The sequence below is a fragment of the Amyelois transitella genome, chromosome 13 (assembly GCF_032362555.1).
Source record: "Amyelois transitella isolate CPQ chromosome 13, ilAmyTran1.1, whole genome shotgun sequence".
NCBI lineage: Eukaryota > Metazoa > Arthropoda > Insecta > Lepidoptera > Pyralidae > Amyelois > Amyelois transitella.
In genome coordinates, this window is record NC_083516.1 from 9277796 (window position 1) to 9291337 (window position 13542).

Here is a 13542-nt window from a genome sequence, read left to right on the forward strand (position 1 = left end):
GCTGCCGGTCATTTTGTATTTAGCGTTTGTATTCACATCAGTGACACATATCAATGCGTCAATCAATGTCGCTTTTGACATTGACCATCTGTTCTGCTCATTCGTGGTTGCAAAATTGCAAACTGTTGTTTTGTTATGTATTTTATTTGCAGTCACAGGCCATAGAAAATTTTGTTAAGTGTTTGTCGTTTGTTATTGTAATATGAATCGTTAATAAGTTTTTCATAAATTCACAATGAATGATTTAACTGACGCCAACGAGGCGTTGACTCTCGCCGTTCGTTTTGACCAAATGAAGGATTCAGAAAAAGCTGTGCTATGTTACAGAAAAGCAGCCAGGTTTTTAGATAGGGCTCTGTCCCAAAATGCAGTGCCTACAGAGCGAATACTGTCCTATCGAAATAAGGTCAAAGAATGTCTCGAGAGGGCTACTGCTCTCGAATCCCAAGAAGGTATGTTATTTGCTTCTTAGTCATACACTAACCACTGTTATATGAGTCATCTTGTCTGCGTTTACTTAATAGTCTTATCTCTAGTGAATGGCTGTTTGTTTTAAATTAAGGAGAAAGACTCAATGACATGTCTTTTATGTTTAAATTTAGTTGTTTATTCAAATAGTTATCAAGTATTGAAAGTTTTAATTTTCTACACACTAAGTAACAATTTTGAAAGTCTAATTATCCTTACTGATCCCAATTAAATATTGAAATACAGACTAATTTAGACAACTGGTAAAGAGTTCTCTTCAGCTTTCTCTTTTGGAGGCTACAGGGGACAGTCTAGCTCATATAAGCAACATATTTAGAGACAAACATAAATTCAATATAATCACGTTTATATCCCATACGGGGTAGGCAGAGCCAACAGTCTTGTAAAGACTGAAAGGCCACATTCAGCTGTATGGCTTTATGATGGAATGATATAAAATATAGAGGCCTCAGTTTTAATATAAATTGTATTCATTTTTAAAATGACATTAAAGATTCCTTTCTCTATAAATGTTTAATTTGAAACATTTATTTGTTGGCAGAAAGGAATCAGCAGGCTGAGGGTGAGAGAATGCTGCAGAAGTTCCACTTCCTCATGCAACAGGCGCTGGACGCCGATGAGGCTGGACAGAAGGACTTGGCTTTGAACATGTATATGCAGGCCGTGGAACTTGCCGTTGTAAGTACAGGCATTTAGGAGGCTTGAATTTTCAAGTGCGGTAGTTAAATAAAGTTAAATAAATAAATACGGGACAGATACATAGAATGAGTTAGCCTCAAAATAAGTTCGAGACTTGTGTTTTGGGATACTAACCTAACAAAAACATTTAAACATATTTTTAGGTTTTAAAAGAAATAAATTGAGTTGGACCATAAGACCTGGTCAAATAATATACATATAACAACGTCTTTGTCCCTTACGGGATAGATAGAACAGACAGTCTCAAAAAGGCTGTTGTATGGTTAAATGATAGGTAACAGAAAACTAAACAGCAATTGTTTTTTTGGAACCTTAAAATTTAAAATAAAAATGTAAAAAAATATATTTTTATTTACAGAAATTAAAAGATTCCGAGAAAAAGGGAGATTGCAACTCTTTAGCCAAACGAGCATTAGATAGAGCAGAGGAGTTGAAGGGGATCAATTTAAGTAATTTGTCATTGAATGAACCAAAGAGACCAGGTATTTATGCCTTCAAAGATATAAAATTTTCCTTCTCATCAGACATATCACAATATTAAGGAGGAAATTATTAATTGTTAGGAAGAATTGTAAGAGTCAAACATACTCAAGTTAATAAAAAAAAAGAACTTTAAATATATTAAATTTGGCACAGTCCTGTCACTTCTATATCCCGTGCAAGCGGACAGTCTCGAAAACACTGAAAGGCTATGTTCATCTGGCTTCATGATAGAATTAAGATTCAAATAGTGACAGATTGCTAGCCTATCACATAAAAAAGAATCACAAGTTTTTAAGACTATCCTTTAGGCACCTTTATGACATCCTTGAGAAAGATATGGAGTGGTTCTATTCTAAAGTGTTGGAAACCACAGAGGCACATAATTATCATCATTTATCGAGGAAGGCTTTAGGCTATATAACATCACACTTCAACTATTAGGAGCGAAGAAATAATGGAAAATGTGAAAAAAACGGTGAAAATTATTCACCCTTTAATGATGCCCAAAATAACAATACCACGCGGACGAGATCGCGGGCACAGCTAGTATGATTGACAATATGACCATAGCACAATTGGTCAGAAGTCGAAACAATATCTTATTTGTCTTATTAATATTTCCACAGCTGTGACTCCCACCAAAGCGATTTTGCAAAGAGAACAGAGTGTGAATCTAAAAGTGACCGGCAAGTATGCTTACACGGACGAAGAGAAAGAGGTGCTAAGAACGACTTCAAATATAAACAATAATACTTTCTACCCATTCATGGACGTCGATTTATCTGAAAGGTATTAATTTTATATTATTTTGTATTGGATTTATAAAAATGGATAAAGTGCACAATTGCACATGCATATTGCACAATATATACATTACAAACAAAATGCATACAAAATTCATTATTAATGTAAGTAAGTACATATACATACATAAATATTAAGATAAACTAGTGTGACCTGAGCTTGACTTGACATTAATGGCCTCTTTAATGCTTGTGCATTTTTTGTACAGTGTGTACATATCTTATTTTATCTTTATTTATTTGATGAAATATTCGTATTGAAATAATTAGTTTTATAACCATTCATGTTTTTTTAATGTAGACAATGTGCATTTGTCCACGATTTAGATTTAAGAGATCTATATTTGTATATTGAAGTCCGGTGAAAATGCTGCAGTGTAGTTTGTTCCGCCGCTTCTTCTACACATGCGCTTTGGAAGCGGTAGTAGTTATAATTACATTTAAGTTATGTGACGTCAATAACTGATACCTTGTATTCAATTTTGAAAATAAATCTATTCAATTCTATATCAAATTAGGATGACCCATTATTGATCTACCGAATGAAAAACTCATTCACAGCATGTTTGATCGCCGAGCGATTAGGAGAACTTGTTGATAGAAATGTTTGGCTCAGTGATAGAATTGAGATTCAAATAGTGACAGGTTACTAGCCCATCGCCTTAAAGAAGACTCCCATGTAGCCCTCACTTTACGATATCCATGGAAAAGGGATGGAGTATTCTTATTCTTTTTTCTATTGGTGCCGATGACCACACGGCATTAATAGAATTATATGCATGTTTAACATGTAATTGATCGTGCACCAAAGAGACTCTCGGATATAAATAAAGTATTACAGATTACTGTGTGGTTCCCGGCACCAATAAAAGAAAAGAATAGGACCACTCCATCTCTTTTCCATGGATGTCGTAAAATGCGACTAAAGGATAGGCTTACAAACTTGGGATTCTTTTTTAGGCGATGGGCTAGCAACCTGTCACTAGTTAGATCTCAATTCTATCATAAAGCCAAATAGCCACGTGAACGTGGCCATCAGTCTTTTCAAGACTGTTGGCTCTGTCTACCCCGCGAGGGATATAGACGTGACCGTATGTATTTATGTATGTATGTATTACAGATTCCAATACGCGATACCATTCGAAGACAGAGCCAGCGAGTTGAAGTTATCAGCGAAACAACAGAAGGAGTTCGATTCCTGGGTCAGACCGCACGAGATATGCGGCGACCCCAAGTTGATAGTCAACGAGACTGTGGACTGCTTCAGTATCAAGCAGACTGTAAGTTGTTACATACACGCATACATATAATCACGTCTATATCCCGTGCGGGGTAGACAGAGCCAACAGTCTTGAAAATACTGATAGGCCACGTTCAGCTGTTTGGTCTAATGATAGAATTGAGATTCAAATAGTGACAGGTTGCTTGCCCATCGTCTAAAAGATGAATGACATGTTTATAAGCGTATCCCTTGGTCGCCTTTTACGACATCCATGGGAACGAGATGGAGTGGTCCCATTAATTTTTTTTTATTGGTGCCGGGAACCACACGGCACAAAAAATAAAATCCCTTTTAATGTAATGTATGGATATTTAATAGAATTATGGTTAATAAAAAACTTACAATTAAAATGGGAGATGAAATTCTTATATTCTGGTCTTAGAATAAATAATTCTTCTAAGAAAAGTACCTTTTCGGGGGGGATAAGAGGTATCTTTTCGGTTTAGTCATGTGGAGAGGATGAATAAAAGCAGGTTGACTAAGCAGATATACAAGGAGAGTGTGGAGGGAAAGGTCGGCGTGGGAAGACCTAGACGAACGTATCTTGATCAAATTAAGGACGTCCTGGTAAAGGGTCAGGTCAAAAGTACCCGAAACCGCCGAGCTTGTATGAAGAGAGTAATGAATGTGGACGAAGCGAAGGAAGTATGCAGAGATCGTGGCAAGTGGAAAGATGTAGTCTCTGCCTTACCCCTTGCGGGAAAAAGGCGTGCTTTTATGTTTTGTTATGTTTATACATACATACATATAAGCACGTCTATATCCCTTACGGGGTCGACAGAGCCAATAGTCCCGAAAAGACTGAATGACCACGTTAAGCTGCTCGGCTTAATGATGTAATTGAGATACAAATAGTGACAGGTTGCTAGCCAATCGCCTAAAAAAAGGATCGCAATTTTATAAGCCTATCCCTTAGTCGCCTTTTACGACATCCATGGGAAAGAGATGGAGTGGTCCTATTCTTTTTTGTATTAGTGCCGGGAACCACACGGCACCAATACTATGTTATGTTTATACCCATTTTCTTTTTCAGATAGTTTCGGACTGTTCATTCGTGGCGTCTCTAGCTGTCAGCGCTTTGTACGAGAGGCGCTTTCCGGAACGCAAGAAGATTATTACTAATATCATATACCCGAGGAATAAAAATAATCAGCCTGTATATAATCCGTTCGGGAAATATATGGTGAAGTTGCATCTAAACGGTGTTAGAAGAAAGGTAGGTGTTGTTAAAAATAAAAAATATATACATATATATATACAACTTATAATATATATATATATATTTAATACAAATAATGTGTCGTGTGGTTCCCGGCATTTATAAAAAAAATAATAGGACCACTCCATCTCCGTTCTCATGGATGTCGTAAAGGGCGACTAAAGGATATGCTTATAAACTTGGGATTCATCTTTTAGGCGATGCGCTAGCAACCTGTCACTATTTGAATCTCAATTCTATCATTAAGCTAAACAGCTGAACGTGGCCTATCAGTCTTTTCAAGCCATTTGGCTCTGTCTACCCCGCAAGGGATATATCCCTTAGAATTTTTAAAAATCATATTATCACGTCTATAGACGTGATAATATGATTTTTAAAAATTCTTGTTACATACATACATACATATAGTCACGTCTATATCTCTTACGGGGTAGACAGAGCCTATAGTTCCGAAAAGACTGAATGGCCACATTCAGCTGCAAAATTCAAAAATACTTGTTTCAGGTTATAATTGACGACCGTTTGCCGTTCAGCCGCTACGGTCGCCTACTATGTTCTTACTCGAGCAACAAGAACGAGTTTTGGGTGTCAATGCTCGAGAAAGCTTACATGAAGGTCATGGGCGGTTATGACTTCCCCGGATCTAATAGTGTGAGTTATTTTCTTTTTTTTTTGATCGTCAAAGTCATACACTTAATGTTCCATATTCAAATTCAAATTTCAAATTTTTATTCATTATTATAGAATACTACATATCGCTTAATAATTGTCAAACGTTTGGTTACACAACATTGGTTGACGTCAAATAAATTACTTAAAACTAAGTTTACTGCCGCTTCCAAGGCGTCAGTGCAGAAGAAGCGGTAACAAGTTCCCTTATAGACTTTCATTATAGACACTTCAGGAAAGAACCGCTCCATATCTTTCTAATGGATGTCGTAAAAGGTGGCTAAGGGATAGGATAATAAATTTGGGATTTTTGTAGGCGATGGACTAGCAACCTGTCACTATTTGAATCACAATTCCATTGCAAAGCCGAGTACAGCTGAGTGTGCGCTTTCAGTCTTTTCGGAACTGTTGGCTCTGTCTACCCCGCAAGGGATATAGACGTGTCTATACTATGTATATAAGTATGGATTCTTCTTGTAGGCGATGGGCTAGCATCCTTGTCACTATTTGAATATCAATTCCTTTACAAAGCCGAGTACAGCTGAGTGTGCGCTTTCAGTCTTTTCGGAACTGTTGGCTCTGTCTACTTCGCAAGACGTGACAATATGTATGTATGTAATTAAGACATTACAAATAGACAGAACTACGGTTTTTCACACTCAACTTCTTCCCCACAGAACATAGACCTGCACGCATTAACCGGATGGATACCGGAACGGTGCGCCATCCGGGCGAACGAGCCGGACTTCAACCCGGACGTGTTGTACGACAAGATCCGTACGCACCTGGCGGCCGGCGACGTGTTGGCCACGGTCGCCACCGGCCCGCTGTCCGACTCGGAAGCGGACCGGACCGGTTTGGTCGCTACGCACGCGTACGCAGTTTTGGATGTGAGACTTGCTAATGTGAGTTTTGTGTTGAATACTTAATGTGGCGAAATCTATACGCCACAAGTCACAAAAATAAAAAATAAAATCACGCGACGCTATAAACAGCGAAAAACCTTAATCGCGCAAGCAAAGATTTCACGGATTGGAGCTATATATACAACCTCCGACACAACATCGTCGGAGCCGCGGTTCCCCAGGCATTACACCTAGCCTGGCGAAAGATCTTCCCTTTGGTAACGGTCGAGCTGAATCGTCGCTCCCGCTACACTTAATTATATTAAAGGGTGATTATTACGTGCTATTGTAGAGCAGCATGTCACCATCTTTTTCATCTGGGTTTTGTAAGTGGAGCGAAGCTCGGGGTAAGCTCCTGACCATGAATACTGTATTGGCTTAGTCAGGTTTTTAAGCGACTACAATTTGATCTCCGCAACCTTTATAGATAAATTTAACCCGTATTAGATCATGGTTACACATCCAGATGCCTGAATGTTCAAGTTTCCTCACGATGTTTTCCCTCACCATAAAACCATCGGTTAGCATCTAAACTAATGTTATATATGAAAGCTTGATCAGTGGGGATATAGCATAGCACGTCATAGGAAAACGAAACGGCGTTAGCAATAAAGCAGACCTCGCCATATTGTGACTTAAAAAGTGAATTTAAATATTGAGGTACCAAAAAATACCGAGCGGAGCTCAGTCGCCCAGGTACTACTTGTAATACTACCAAATATAGGTAATATGTAGGTAGTATTACAAGTAGTGTGGTAGGCACAGACTATATCGTTCCACTTAACTAGTACAAGCGAACTCTTAGTTTTCTCTAAAAGAAGATAAAAGTAAGACTGATGATACATCTATTGCATTTATTATCATCGCCTTTGTACCATCCCTATCTGTTTTATGTTGTTTTGTATGTTTTACACTTATGGTGCAACAAAGAGTTTTATCTATCTATCTATTTATTGTTACAGGGCGTCAAACTGCTAAAACTAAAAAACCCATGGTCCCACCTACGATGGCGAGGGAACTATTCGGAACTGGACAGCGCTCACTGGACGCCATCTTTGCGTCAACTTCTGAACTACGACCCTGATAGCGCAGCGCAGTACGATAACGGAGTGTTCTGGATAGATTACGCTAGCATATTGAACTTCTTCGACGTTTTCTATCTAAATTGGAAGCCTGATCTGTTTAAATACACCTTTTGTACGCACCAGTAAGTATATATCACAGAATAAGCATCTCGATTTTTTTAGGACGCCATCTATCCGCCAGTTTTGGAACTACGACACGTATGTATTATGTTTAACTACCCGCTTATCTCTGTCGCCTTGAATCAAAGTTAAAAACTAAGTTTATTATCAAATTGTTGTTTTCTAAAAAATTTAAGGTAAAATCCTAGTTTAATTATCAAATTGTTGTTTTAAAAAAAAGCCAAATACCTGAACGTGGCCGATCAGTCATATCAAGACTGTTGGCTCTGTCCACCCCACAGGGGATATAGACGTGACCATATCTTATATATAAAATTCTCGTGTCACAATGTTTGTCTCCGTACTCCTCCGAAACGGCTTTACCGATTTTAACCAAATTTTGCATGCATATTCAGTAGGTCTGAGAATCGGCTAACATCTATTTTTCATACCCCTAAGTGTTAAGGTTTGTCCACCCTTAACATTTTTTTTTTAACTAAAAATTATTTATATGGCAAAACAACGTTTGCCGGGACAGCTAGTACATATGTATATTGTTGTTTTACAGAAAATGGGACGCCGGCAGTGGCCCAGTCAAAGACATTTATACGGTTGGTGAGAATCCACAATTCTCCCTACACGTTCAAGGTAAAGGAGCCGTGTGGCTCCTTTTGACCAGGCACATTACTCAGATAGACGACTTTAGAGATAATAAAGAGTATATAACCTTGTTGGTGTACAAGAATAACGGACGGAGAGTTTATTATAGACGTGAGTATATAAATATGTGCCGTGTGGTACTAATAGAAAAGAATAGGAACACATCCATTTCTTTCCCATTGGTGTCGTTAATGGTGACTAAGGCTTATAAACTTGGGATTCTTCATAATCTTCTTCTTCTTGAATACATTAAGTTTATAGTAATGTGCCGTGTGGTTCCCGACACTTATAAAAAAAAGAACAGGACCACTCCATCTAGTTCCCATGGATGTCGTAAAAGGCGACTAAAGGATAGGCTTATAAACTTGGGATTCTTCTTTTAGACGATGGGCTAGCAACCTGTCACTATTTCAATCTCAATTGTATCATTAAGCCAAACAACTAAACATGGCCTATTGCTCTTTCGAGACTGTTTGCTTAGTCTACCCCGCAAAGGATTAAATATATATATATAGGACGTAATTATATATGACTGTTTCTACCAGAAATTTTCTGAAAAATTGCTAATATCTCAGGTAGTGCATCAAATTGACGACCTCTGTGGCGCAGCGGTAACGCTCGTCTGTGACACCGGAGGTCCCGGGTTCAAATCCCGGCCAGGGCATGATGAGAAAAGAACTTTTTCTGATTGGCCTACGTCTTGGATGTTTATCTATATAAGTATTTATTATAAAATATAGTTTCGTTGAGTTAGTATCTATCGTAACACAAGTTTCGAACTTACTTCGAAGCTAACTCAATCTGTGTAATTGGTCCGGTATAGGTATATTTATTTATTAAATTGACTCAAACACCAGTTTCAATCAGATCTTTAGCAATACCAACGTATACTTTTAATTTTTCAGAGGAGCCCCAACCGTATATAGACGGTGTTCCGATAAACAGCCCCCACTATTTGTGCAAAATCATTGTGGGCGACAACAGCGCAAACAGATACACATTAGTCGTTTCTCAATATGAGAAATCTCGTACGATATTGTACACCCTACGTGCGTATGCGACCTGCCCATTCGCATTGCAGAAGTTGGAGACATACCCTTATACCATTAGTGTAAGTAAAATTAAACACTAAATTTTTTTTTATTTACTACTAGTGGACCCGACAGACTTCGTTCTGTCAAATAGATTTGTAATATGACAGTTTTTTGTTCCTATCTATTAGACCTACATTGCTTAGACAACAGTGAACTTTATACATTAGCAATAAAGCTCAAATTGACTGTACGTATTAGTTAGAAAACGTATGGGATAAAGAAAAGGACTGTTTTTAAGGTTTTTCAGGCAATTATTTGGTATTTTTTCGCCGTAAAAACCATCCCTGAGCTTCGACGAATATTAAAAAAAAAAGAATTGGCCAAATTGGTCCACGCTTTCTGGAGTTATGCGCTTACCAACACATTTAGCGATTCATTTTTATATTATAGATTTAAAATTCAAAAGGTCGAGTCAAGAGTACCCGAAACCAACCAGAATTTTGCTTGAACAGAGTTATGAATGTGGATGAAGCGAAAGAAGTGTACAGGGATCGTGGCAAGTGGAGAGATGTGGTCTCTGCCTGGGAAAAGGGAGAGGCGTAATTTATGTATGTACTAGCTGTGTCCGCGACTTCGTCCGCGTGGGATAGTTATTTTGTATTTTAGGCATCATTGAAGCCCTCAAGGATGAATAATTTCCCCCGTTTTTTTTTTCACATTTTCCATTATTTCTTCGCTTCTAATAGATGCAACGTGATGTTGTATAGCCTTAAGCCTTCCTTGATAAATAGTTTATTTAAAACAAAAAATAAACCAGTAGTTCATGAGATTGGCGCGTTCAAACAAACCAACTCTTCAGCTTTATAATATTAGTATAGATATGTATGTATGTATGTAAAATTTCGATTAAATCAGTTAATCGTAATAACAATGTATTATCTAGTTCAAATTTCAATTTCTATTGATTCTAAGTATTTTTCTATTGATTTCTCACATTATCCTCTATTTATCTCAATTTTCCATACACAGATCCAAGGCGAATGGTCGGGCCGCAACGCTGGTGGTTGCGAGAACCACCGCCAGACCTACCCCAACAACCCCAAGTTCCTCATCAGTTTCCCGGACTCTGGCGCCATGGTGGTGGAACTTCGCGGGCCCAAGCAGTACAATATAGGCATCGATGTCACAGTCGATGCGCTACAGGACCCTAGTGTCACCGCGCCCTTCCTGAGGGAGTCTTCTGGGGCTTACAGGTCAGTCAGTTAGGTTGTGAGTGAGATAAAATGGTGCAGTCGATAAAATGGCACACTCGAAAAAATGGTGCAGTCGATAAAATTGAATAGTCGAAAAAATGGTGCAGTCGATAAAATGGTGCAGTCGATAAAATTGCATAGTCGATAAAATGGTACAGTCGATACAATAGCACAGTCGATAAAATAGCAGTCTCTAAAGAAGCCCAATAACACTGTTGTAAAATAGTCGAGGAAACAAAGCGAATTCCGTTCCGCACTGTTTCCGTTAAAAAATTGTTTTTTTTTTTTACCACAGATCCGGCTACGCGGTTCTCGACCTGCCCAGCCTACCAGCCGGTCGGTACATCCTCACTGTGTCCACTTTCTACCCGGGACAAGAAGGACCCTTTATAATACAACTAAGAACCACATGCAGGGTTACATACACGGCTCGCAACTAGGGGGCAAGGCGTGCGAGGGAGGAGACGAATCTATTGGGATCTGCGTGAAAAAAAAAATTAATAAACATTTTTAAATTAATGAAATAGGCCCGTTTTCCAAAAAATCTGAGTCAGTTATCAGAAGTGAGATGACAATATTGTAATCTAGAAAAAAATAATGTATTCTTCTTCTTGACATCCTCACTTCTCCGGAGAAGAACGTGTGGTGCGCCATTTGACTTGATTAGTTTAATCAGGTTTTTACACGAAGCGACTCCCGTCTGGCATTCGGAACCTTTGCAGGGTATCTATCTCATATTGAATCATGGTTATACTACATGAATGTACCCTTTCCCTTAGTAGCTTTTTACGACATCCGTGGGAAAGAGATGCGAGTGTTCCTATTCTAATGTCCCGGAAATAATACGGCACAAACAATTATGACTGTTCTGGAGAATGTGTGTAATGGTAATGTTGACATTTCGTACCAAACCTGATCTCTAATTAATTATACTGTCAGGGCAGTAAAAAGCGAATTATTCAAAGCGTTTGCCAATTGCTTGTATGCAAATGTTGGTCCGACAGTTTAGCTTCGAATATTATATGCCCCCGTGGCCAACCGTACTAACCTTAAAACGATTAATGTATAAATTCAACAATTATAACGGACTCATTTAGAACTTTAATTTGCTTTTTTTAATTATGTACCTATATTGTGTTGAAAAATATCAATCATATTTTTGGATGAATCGTTCGTTTGATAGGTAGGATGATCTTTAAGGAATCCAAAAAGTATGCAATTCTGTATCTCAAAAATAAGAGACAACAATGAACGGATTTCCTTTATACCTATTTAATTCATATAAATATACTGGCCACGCCCCGGGGTTACTCGTGGGAATTCAAGGTAAAATGAACATTTTGTTTTACCCTATCCACTCGTGTGCTAAATGTAATCAAAATCCGTCCAGTAGATTTTGCGTGAACGAGTAACAAACACACCACATACACACATCTTTTCATGACAGCCTTACAAACTTAGGATAAATTTTAGTTTAGATGTCTATAATAAAGTCAGACAAATTACGGACAGTCCAAACTAGTTTATTGTTTTAACCATACTAAGCAAAAACGAAATTTTTAATGCTGAGATGTGAATTTTAAGTGAAACGCGTATTGTATGATATAGATAGAAGAAATATAGATAGATGGTGCCGTGTGGTTCCCGGCACTATTACAAAAAAGAATAGGACCACTCCATCTCTTTCCCATGGATGTCGTAAAAGGCGACTAAGGGATAGGCTTATAAACTTAGGATTCCTCTTTTAGGCGATGGGCTAGCAACCTGTCACTATTTGAATCTCGGTTCTATCATTAAGCCAAATAGCTGAACGTGGCCATTCAGTCTTTTCAAGACTGTTGGCTCTGTCTACCCCGCAAGGGATATAGACGTGATCATATGTATGTATGTAGATAGAATTAACGTATGTCATGTATAATAAATATTTTTTCTTTCATTTTCATCATATATCGTTTTACAAAAAAAAAAAAAGAAAAAGAAAGAATATGTACCAAATATATAAATATATTAGGGAAAGAGGCGTGATTTTATGTATGTATGTATCGTTTAACATAAAATGTTTATGTTAACCCGTTTTGCTTGTGGCTTTGAATTGAACATGTCATCGAATTGTAATTTGATCACCTATGTATGTTTGTGTGTAAACATGACAATATTCTATGTAGTGTGTGTATTTATGTGTCTTATACCTTCTCTGTAATCCATTTAAAAAGTTTAAATTATACTTATATCAAATAATTTCTTTAAACATAGTTCTTGCAAGTCTGAGAAAATATAGTGTGTTTAACAAGATCACTAGTATATTTCTTATAAAATTCATAATGACGGCAAAATTTATTGCTTTTTTTTGGTATTGTTCTTTTTTGTTTTTGTTGGGCTTGGCGACTTTGCCATTATATACAGATTTTTACAGGTATTACGAAAAATAATATTTTTATAGGTATGAATTAATGTTCCCTTTTAACTATTGCATTATGTTTCACATGTTTGTTTCTTTTGTGTACAAGTTTGGTCCATTTTTGGTGAAATTTAACGGACTTTATACAGACATTTCTTTGCACTTCCTGTGATATTTAGTTTTAAGACGTAAAATCACAGATAAAATGAATTTATGTATTAGTTAAGTTTTTTTTTATGTAATAAAATCTATTTTGATAATCTGTTGTTTAAATTGTAGCGGGAACATAGTTCAGTCTCAACCGTCACAAAGGGAAGATCTTCCGCCGGGCTAAGTGTTATGCCTGGGGAACCGCGCGACAGACGATGTTTTGTCGGAGGTATATATGCTCCAATCTGTGAAATCTTTGCTTCCGCGATTTAGACTTTTCGTTGTTTTTGACTAACAGCGTCGCGTGATTACAC

At 37.5% G+C, this 13542-nt stretch overlaps 1 protein-coding gene across 1 annotated transcript; it reads left to right on the forward strand.

The window, feature by feature from the left end:
- Window positions 1–79: 79 nt before the first annotated feature.
- On the forward strand, window positions 80–11815 carry LOC106132897 (calpain-7). Its single transcript, XM_013332468.2, has 13 exons — window positions 80–452; window positions 1031–1167; window positions 1547–1670; window positions 2298–2460; window positions 3595–3754; window positions 4790–4972; window positions 5480–5626; window positions 6322–6549; window positions 7512–7756; window positions 8302–8504; window positions 9299–9504; window positions 10457–10680; window positions 10976–11815. Exons 1-13 carry the CDS (start codon window positions 236–238, stop codon window positions 11118–11120), a joined length of 2382 nt encoding a protein of 793 aa, XP_013187922.1. The 5' UTR covers window positions 80–235; the 3' UTR covers window positions 11121–11815.
- Window positions 11816–13542: the final 1727 nt, after the last annotated feature.

Coding starts and splice junctions, on each gene's coding strand:
- LOC106132897 (XM_013332468.2), top strand. CDS start 236: ATGAATGATTTAACTGACGCCAACGAGGCGTTGACTCTCGCCGTTCGT. Junction 5,627..6,321: donor ACTTCCCCGGATCTAATAGT/GTGAGTTATTTT, acceptor TCTTCCCCACAG/AACATAGACCTGCACGCATT. Junction 6,550..7,511: donor TGGATGTGAGACTTGCTAAT/GTGAGTTTTGTG, acceptor TTATTGTTACAG/GGCGTCAAACTGCTAAAACT.